A 9,345-nucleotide genomic window follows, 5' to 3' on the forward strand; every position below is an offset into this window, starting at 1 on the left:
AAGACGAAAACAGTCAACCACCTCCCACTTCAACCATGCTCCAGGCCCGATCATCGACTTTTTGTTTAATTTTGACAGAATCTACCTCAATTTTTATAAGAATATTTCAATTATTTTTTAAGTTATGAAGATTTTTCTTCCTCCAGTCTTCAACTTTTGAGGGAATTTTTTCCAAAACTTGTACCTATGTAGAGCGCCATATCTCTCAAACTGCCGTGTTGACATTTTTTGTACACATTAACGAAACAAATTAATAACAGAAAAATGGTTCCTAATCAAAAGATGCTTTCCTTGCACAAAAAAGTTTTGAAAAATTTGATTTTTTTTTAAATTTTCACTTTTTCGATGCGTCATAGCTCCAAATCTATCTCAAAATAAATAATTGTTTTGCTATATATTTCAAATACTTGGTAGTCTTAATTGATAAAAAAAATGTTTTTTGAATCTGTTTTCAATTTTTTGAGCTACTAGTCTTCAAAATGTGAAAAAATTGAGAATCTCATTTTGTTTGGCGCCATTTTTAACCATGAAAACCAAATGTTTTTAATTTTTTTATTGTTTTGTGTAACATCTTTATAGTTTAACAACGTGTCAAAAAACAATTTTTTTAAATGAAATAATTTCAAAAATGTGCTAAAAAAATTTTTTCTCCGTGTCATTTTTTTAATATATTTTCGTCTTTATGTTAATAGTACTTTATTGCCTTGTGAAACCTCTCTTAGAAATGTCGTTTGAACTAAAGAGCTTATAGAACGAACCCAACTTAACAAATATTTTTTAGAAACACGGGTCCAACTTAAATATTTTTAGAAACACCATTTTTTGTTTTCTGGGCGTATTTAATGTTTAAAGGCGAGTACTGCCATTTACTATACATGTAAAAACAATTTTTGCTTGGTTTCTTTACGAATAAACAGTAGTAAAAACATTGAAAGGATGAAAACGGCACCTATTATTTAGTATTAAACTGGCGCTGAATCATTCAAGAAAACAAAACTGAGAGATAAAAATGTTTAAGAATGACGGAAGACAAATCAAGTGAAATATTGAGTGCTGATGGCAAGATTACTATTTAAACTTAACCCGGAGTTTTTTAAACATCTCTTATAAAATCTTGAACTGACTTTGAAGTGTCCATCATTCATTAACTTGAATAAATCATAAATGTTTTTAATTTGAACAGATAATAAATTTGTTGAATCAGTCAGAACTGCTATTTCTTTCAACAAAAGGCGCGTTAAAACCACAAATACACATCATGCGTGTTGGCCAAGTTATGTTGGTGTCAGGCTTGGCAAGACTTGAATATTTGCAGGTTTTTTTTAATTATATTATTTCTCTTGAAAACGTTCCGATTTTTTTTGGGTTATTCAAGTTGTTTGTAATGGCATTGTGAACGTTTAGCATGAACTAAATTTGCTTAGCATGAACTAAATTTGCATAGCATGAACTAAATTTGCATACGTTTTAAACTATCGTTTTCTATTATAATGAAATTTGGTCGTTGCTACATACAACTAGTACGAAGGACTCATTCACCATTTAAAAGGTGTACAACCCTCGAGGTAATTTTTTAAAACTCACCAACCCTCGAGGTAATTTTTTAAAACTCAATCGTAACTCTGAATTTTCAGCTGGAAGGAATATATTATACAATAAAGGATTTTTATTTTTTTCATAAGAGGGATTTTTTTTGTCGTACAGCACGGCTTGGTGTAAAAAACCTTTCAATCTAATCCAACACTTGTCAAGAATCTTTTATATAATTTCTTAGCTGGCGAGCCCGAATTCCCTTGCCTCTCAAGCGTACAAAATTCTTATGGTTCATTTTTATTACAATCAAAAATATGTAGTAGCATGGTGATTGTTATAAAAATAAGCCATAAAATTTTTTTTGAAGTCTAAAATTTCTTTTGTCCAGGGGACAGAAGCAATCCATCTCGCTGTGTACGCTTCATCAGCAATTCCTGTGCACGTGTTTGACAACGAAGAAGCTGCAAACAACTTTTATAGTCGTAACGTCGGAAGTTCAGCACTCGGGGTTGGTTGAGAATTTGACTAAAAATTGTTCAGTTGAGTTATTATTGAAACACTTGGCCAGTTGCCTCTGGGTGATGAAGACAGAAGAAGGTGCTTGCCATCGTTGGTTGGAGTTGAATATGAAGTAGAAATAGAAAAGGTAAAAGACGCCACAGCAGACGTCGTTTTCTCCTCTCTAGGTGCTTCATTTTATTCAATCATTAATAATGTTTCAAATTCATTCTTTCAAAATCCAACTTTAAATTCCTCATTCAAATTTAAATTTTCGAAGGTTGGGCGGCAGTCTGTTCCCACATGAGGCAGAAGATAAAAATAAGAGCTTACACGCCGGACAGAAGAGGGCTGCATTTACGTGAACCTGTTATCAGATATCCACTGAACAACATGGGAAGAAGAATTAAAGGAACCAGCAGGTACCAAGTGGTCAACGCATCGTCCACATTCACGCATCGTTAAAAACAACAGAGATTTTAAAAATGGTTTATAATTTTAAAGCTTCAACAGAACCAAACGGTTATAAACAACAATAATTTGCAAATGATCGGTCTGAAAATTAATTAAAGTCAATTAGTCGTTCATTTACAAACCATTGACACGACATCTGTTGTCATTAATTTTTCACGTTAAATTCAAATTTATATGCTAATGATTTATAAAGACAATGAACAGATTCATAACATTTTATCCATAACACAATACATATACAATCTAATAAGTTTACTAATTGCTAGCACACACACACGCAATAGACACACACACACACACACACACACACACACATATATATATCTACATACACAAATAAATACATAATAGACATACATAGATGTGGAATGCATGAACATGCCACAATGCTGCTAGTTTTCACTAGGAGTCATGTCCATTTTATCACTTAGTTGCATGTATTTCTTTTTGTTTCGCATTCGTCTCTTAATTTCCTTATAGCTCCTTATATAGTCATCATCAATTTCATCATCGTCGTCATCGTTGATTTCTTCTACATTATTGTTAGACTCCCGGTCCTCTTGTTGCAGCGCTGCCATGTCCTGATCGGTGACTAGCAGATCTGTGTGCAGCTTCGTGTGGGCTTTCAAGCAGCTGATTCTGGCAAACCTTTTGTCACATATGAAGCAAGTGTAAGGTCGATAATTTGTGTGAAGCCTCATGTGCATTTGCAAGCTGTTTATCTGCGTGAATCCTCTCTGGCACTCTTTGCACCTGTTTCAAGTACAATTTCATTTCAGTTTCGGTAATATAACACGGAGATTGCGAAGTTGGAGGTGGTTATGAAATTATCAAGTACATGAAATTAATTTCATTATGCGGCGTGCACGTAGAAAGATTTGAAATTATGAACATTCAATTTTTAATCCTATATCATTTTTACGTACTTTCGTAAGTTATTAACTCGACCAGGTCCTTAATAACAGACCTTTCACAGATAGACTGATGGCGACTGCACGTTTCGTTTGCTATTTCTTATGATGGAAGCTATGTCTTTAAGCCAGTAGAAAACTTTATAACAAAATCGCACGGAAGAATCAAGAGTTCTATCCCTAGACATTAGCCAAATCGCAAAATAGTCAGTTGAGGTCAGAGTATCTTTTTAAATTATTATGAAACTTAATAACTTCCTCTCTTAATGGCTCACCGACTCACCGACAAGCAGTTGTTTGTTGCTGATCGTGTTACTGATGTTACTGTTCATATTACTTCCATGCATATTTAACTTGGGCACACATGAGTATAATAGCAGCGCAGTTGGCTTGTAAATAATTCACAAGCTGCGCGTTCATAGGTACGATCAAATCTATCTGAACAATGACGCAACCTGATCAAATGATGAAAAAGAAAATGAACCTGTACGGTCGTTCGACGAGGTGCGTCTTAAGGTGTCTGTTGAGGTCTGACGATTTTGTGAAGCCACGCGAGCACTGACCACATAAGTACGGCCTTTCCCCTGTGTGAGAGCGCATGTGCACCTTCAAACTGCTCACCTTCAATAACAAATCAATTCAAATTTCTTGCACATTCGAATTTTAATGATTTATTAAAAGAATTATTATAGCACTCATAACAAAAGGCAGATCATAATAAAAGTTGGTTGTGAGATGCCCATTATAATTATTGTAGCTGTTGGTAATTTTTGGAAGATGTAGCAATATGTAGCATGTAGCAATAGGAAATTATCTTTAATAAAGAAAATTAATGTTAAATAATGCCGATAAAAGCACATAATTTTTTTCAAATATTTTAAAACCTAAAAATATAATAATTTTAATAAGAAAACAATTACATTGACTGATTTAAAGTGTTTTCTATTTAATAGTGATCATATGGTGAAATTAGGATGCAAAAGTTAAACATTTTTTCTAGGAGTTGGAATCAGAAATTTTACCCAGACTCTGAATTTTTTGGGACCAGAATCGGATATTTTTCATCTGACTCCAACTCTCCGTCAACAACACATAGTGTATGTAAACAACGCCTCACATACATTGCATGTGATAGGCAGGTATCTCTTTGCAATTGAATCCAGCTATGCAGTGCCAGGTGTTGTTGGGGCCATAGACTTTGGAGTTGAAGTAAAAGTGTGTCAAGCACAGCTGACCAACACAAAAAATTGTTGAGAATCCAAGGGAAAAAATTGCTAAGCTATTTAAAAAACTTACAATTGTTGCATTCTATATGTTATAAATTTTTGAAATGTAATATAAAATGAAAACACAGATGACAGATGGTATTAAAACTTCTGGAAACTATTCCAAAAAGCGAAATTCAATTTAAAAAAAAAAATATGGGTTGAGTTTATAAACAAATTGGAAGAAATAATATGAATTATCACAATTTCAAAGTAAAGGAATGCATTGTTGATCTGGAAAAAATTATTAGATTTATAGATTAAATTGATTGATTCATAAAAAATTAACATCTCAGCCAACTTTTATTATGATCATGAATAAGTACATTGAATAAGGACACACAGTTTCAGAAGCCTAGCCGCTTTGATTATGAAAAAAGAAATGTGAACCTAACGAAAAACATTAAAGAATAAAACCTGTATAAATGCCTACCTGAGTAAATTGATTGGCACAGACAATGCAGACGAAAGGCTTTTCCCCTGTGTGAGTCCTCATATGAGTTTGCAGGTTGACCTTGTTCGTGAACTGCCTATCACACTCCGTGCACTCAAATGGACGTTCACCAGAATGAACTCGCATGTGTGTCTTCAAGTTGCAGGATTGCGAGAACCTTTTATGACACAAGTGACAAGCAAATATTTTTCTTTGTTGTGACGAATACGATGGCATCGATGTAACTTCATTGAAAACAGAAGAGGTAGCCAAAATATTTTGTGGTTGGTGATTGCTAAGCTTCATAGGCATAACATTATGTTCATTTTTTAAATGATTTTTCAACTGCTGTTTATACAGGAAAACTGAAGAACAATGTATACACCTGTTAAAACAAATTCATTTTCAATTTACTTAATTTCAAAAACACAGTTAAATAGTAAGAACCAGATATACTGACTGATGGTAACTGAACTCTGAGAAGACACTATAGTCTTCATCTTGAGCCTCTTCCTTGATTATAAATTGATCATCATGCAAAATTTTTGTGATGCCTTCTGCACTGTCAGCAAGCAAAATAGACCTGACGCTTTTGTTGGCATTGTCAAGGCTGAGAGTTTGATTTTGAGGATGGCAGATAAGGTGGTACATATCCTGTGACATTGCCTCTTCTCCCATTGCTTATTTAATGTCTGAAAAATATTTTTAGTCAATATAATTTGATAAACTCAATAAATTTTTGTTTATAATGAATTTCGTTTCAATGCTTTCCACCACAGGGTCACTCAAAAATTGAGGCAATGTGCCACAAGATTCATAGCAAAAAGGAATTCTATTTTGTTTTGGAAGCACTTATACAAGAAAGCATTTTTAAAAATAGTGAATTTTTTGCTGCGTGTTCCCCTATAATTCATGAATTATTTTATTCAAAGCATAAACAACGCAGTGAATTGTTCTAGTAAAAAATAAACGTTTACACTTTTTTCTGTCCACAACTTTCATCAACCTTATCTATTAATTCTAAGATAGTTCAAAAATTGTCCTTGGACCTTCAACTTTCATCATCAATGCTTCAACTCTCAAAGGCCATCATAGTTCTAATAAAATCATCACATATGCTGACGACACCTACCTTATCATCCCATCATCTAACACAAATACCATACAATTAGAACTCAACTTATTAACCACAAGGTCAAAACAATGCAATCTGCCACTTAACCTCAAAAAAAATCATTCGAACTCATCATTCAAAATAGCCAAATGAAAATAGCATTACATCCAGAACACCCATCAATCACTTGACGAATCAAATGAAAATATTAGGCATTACCTCCACACATCGCTTAATACAGAACCTAATATCTAACACTAGGGGTCTCGTGGCCGAGTGGTTAGCGTGTCCGTCTACTACTCCCATGACCCGGGTTTGAATCTTGCAGTTTCTGCAGGTTTATCCGGGTAGCCAACACCCGGCCAACCCAGCCGTCCATTCTTACAAGGCTGGTAAATGGGTAGACGATGTAAGTTGTCGGATGCTGGCTGGCGAGATGGCTCAGTGGTTCGAATGCTCGCTGAATCAAAACATCTCAATGGCTATCATATACTCACATGTGTACGTTGTGTGAAAAGGATAAACAGCCTTTGTGGCGAAGATGGCTGCTTTAGGACATAATAAAGATGCAACATCATTGTAAGTGGTTCTTGCGTATGTCAGAGCTGCAATAAAAAAGACTAAAAAAAACATCATCACAAAAGATCTTCAGTCATTTCACGCACACAACACACACTTCCCTCACATGGTCTCAGATCAGAGGTATAAAATTATTTGACATCATCCATCTCACACGTCAAATATCTGCTCTCTTCTGTCTGGTTTCACTACACAACAACTTCAACAACTAAAATCTCTCATCAAAATAATAATTTGCCTTAACTGTCCTACCTTCAGCATATCCTTCCGTCACTCAAACATTCAACACACCCGATTCAAGATTTTTTAAGAAAATAGAAACCAATACTAATTATATTGTAAAAAGATATTAAAACTTTAATGAAGTAAAAAGCGAAATATTAGAATATAGAATCAAACATGTGAGAGTGGGATCACAGGAGGTATTTTTATTATTATTCTTTAAAAATCAGTATCTGGCAGACGCAGAAACTGTTACTACATGCAAGGCAGTAGTATAAAATTAAACGAATAAGTAAATAAATAAATAAAAAAAAGAAAGAAAAATGCTTAAACATGAAAAGTATTGAAAATAAAATAAAGTAATGACATAAAAAGGCAAATTAATAGAGTAATTGGTTAATAGACTAGATGATGACTTAGTGAGGTGATATATAAATAAAAACTAGTTGTGTGAATGATAAAGTTTTGAGTGTCTTGTGATAATAGTCTTTTCCTATAACTATACTACAGCAATCCCTGATTGTATTTGAGATTGTGAGGGTCAAACATTAAGTTCCATGCCCAATGCAGTAAATTATGCATGTTTGTTATGCTATAGTTTGCTATGCTATTGCTATGCTATTTAATAATTAAAACTTTTAAAAGTTAGGTTAGGGTTAGGTTAGTTTTTTAACTTTCAAACATTAAAATTTAATGATTAAATTAACTTTTTTACAGCTATAGCATCATGCATAATTATTTGCGTTGGACTTGAAACTTTACGTTTGCCAAAATTTGAAAATACGCGAACGACCAATATTAAATATTGCAATTACTAAATTAAAAATTCATTTTTGCCTCGTCAACGCCAAATTCAAAGCGGTCGAGCTGGTCCCTTAAATGAAAATCGCTCAAATACTTTAAAATTAGGAAAAGTTGAGCGCTTCACTAAATTTTAAGAAAATGTTATTTGAATCATGATGCGCTTGACTAAAAAAAAGAAAATCTCACTTGAAAATTAGGCTTCAGTAATTAACTGTCGTTACGGAAAATAAAACTTGATTTATCACTAAATTTAAACAAAGAAAAAATGAATGGAGGGCAAAAACTAAATTTATGAAGTCAGTGAGCGAGCGTAAGCCAGAGAGCATTATTCAACCAACCGGATGTTTTGTTTATATAAATCTGACTTTTCAAAGATTCTCAATTATTTTACTGCTAAAACCTAAATTAATTAAAAAATCGATTATTCTAAAAAATAATACAAAGTATCTGATGAAAATAATAACAATGTTTTAAACAATTTCAATTCATCAATAATAACTATTAAATTTTAGATTAAAATTCAAACCAGTGTTTGACGAAACGTTGACTAGAAAGCATGTGAATCAATATAATTTTTTAAACTTCTGCAGGCCACCGTTATCAATGTTATTTTCTTTTATTTCGCGTTGACTATTTTTATAAAACTGAAACTCAGAATAAATATAGAAATGTAGTATCTTTATTTTAACATTAACTAGAAAGAATTAGCATGGTTCAACTTTAACAACCCATTATCATATCATGCATAAACTTATGATCCTATACTGGCCCTCGAACGCACCATCGAACCGTTTTAAAGTCTAGTCTCACTCCTTAGTTTCTATAGAATTATAGTTCATTAATAAATATTTATTTATTTTACAAAAGTGTATTTATTTTAATTATTTTTAATAGATTTATTTCATGCAATTGTATAATATTTATGCGTATTTAGTATCTTTTTTGATGTACGTATTGCGAACAGATTTGAGCGCGTCGTGCTTGACAGGCATCTCCTTGTATTCTGGGTATAATGTGTGACGTCAATGCTACTCTCGATTTCGGTGAAGTGTTTAATGGGAAGAACGTGACAGAACCAATCTAAAATTCAACAGATCGAACCGATTAGGAGAATTTTTGGGCGTACCTAGCTCTGGAGATAACTTTTAAGTATACCTGCATAACAAATGTGGCTCCTTTTAAATGGTTTGAACGGTCAATCAAATTAAGAACTTTGGACAAATTTCTAAAACTTTCTCCTTTTAACAACTTTTTCAATTCCATTTTTGTACGGTTCTTTGGCTCCACTATATTGCTATAGTGCTTTGTTTAATTGTAGCTTAGGTTTATTTAATTGTTTTGACTTGAATAGTTAATTCGATTTTTTAAAACTGCAATAAATTTATTCTCTTCTTCATTTATTTTAATTCATAACGACCATATATATATATTATTGATGATATGTTTAAGAATATCATCATCTAACTTGTATGCAGCTGACATGTGATTTCTGTAATACAAGATGATGTCGTA

The 9,345-nt window shown here is 32.9% G+C and overlaps 2 protein-coding genes across 2 annotated transcripts in view; one reads left to right on the forward strand and one right to left on the reverse strand.

The window, feature by feature from the left end:
* HELRODRAFT_101169 (hypothetical protein) overlaps positions 1–3,012 on the forward strand; it is a 6,719-nt gene extending 3,707 nt beyond the window's left edge. Inside the window, exons 4-7 of the mRNA XM_009023372.1 lie at positions 1,177–1,315; positions 1,922–2,041; positions 2,102–2,219; positions 2,312–3,012. Coding sequence (XP_009021620.1) covers positions 1,177–1,179 — 3 coding nt within the window. The 3' untranslated portion in view covers positions 1,180–1,315; positions 1,922–2,041; positions 2,102–2,219; positions 2,312–3,012. The remainder of the gene's footprint in view (positions 1–1,176; positions 1,316–1,921; positions 2,042–2,101; positions 2,220–2,311) is intronic.
* Positions 2,898–5,792, reverse strand: HELRODRAFT_176020 (hypothetical protein; the record flags this gene model as incomplete). Its single annotated transcript, XM_009023373.1, has 4 exons — positions 2,898–3,258; positions 3,901–4,037; positions 5,115–5,499; positions 5,575–5,792. The coding sequence occupies 4 exons, from the start codon at positions 5,790–5,792 to the stop codon at positions 2,898–2,900; spliced, it is 1,101 nt and encodes a 366-aa protein (XP_009021621.1).
* Positions 5,793–9,345: the final 3,553 nt, after the last annotated feature.

Source organism: Helobdella robusta, assembly GCF_000326865.2.
Source record: "Helobdella robusta unplaced genomic scaffold HELROscaffold_36, whole genome shotgun sequence".
Lineage (NCBI taxonomy): Eukaryota > Metazoa > Annelida > Clitellata > Rhynchobdellida > Glossiphoniidae > Helobdella > Helobdella robusta.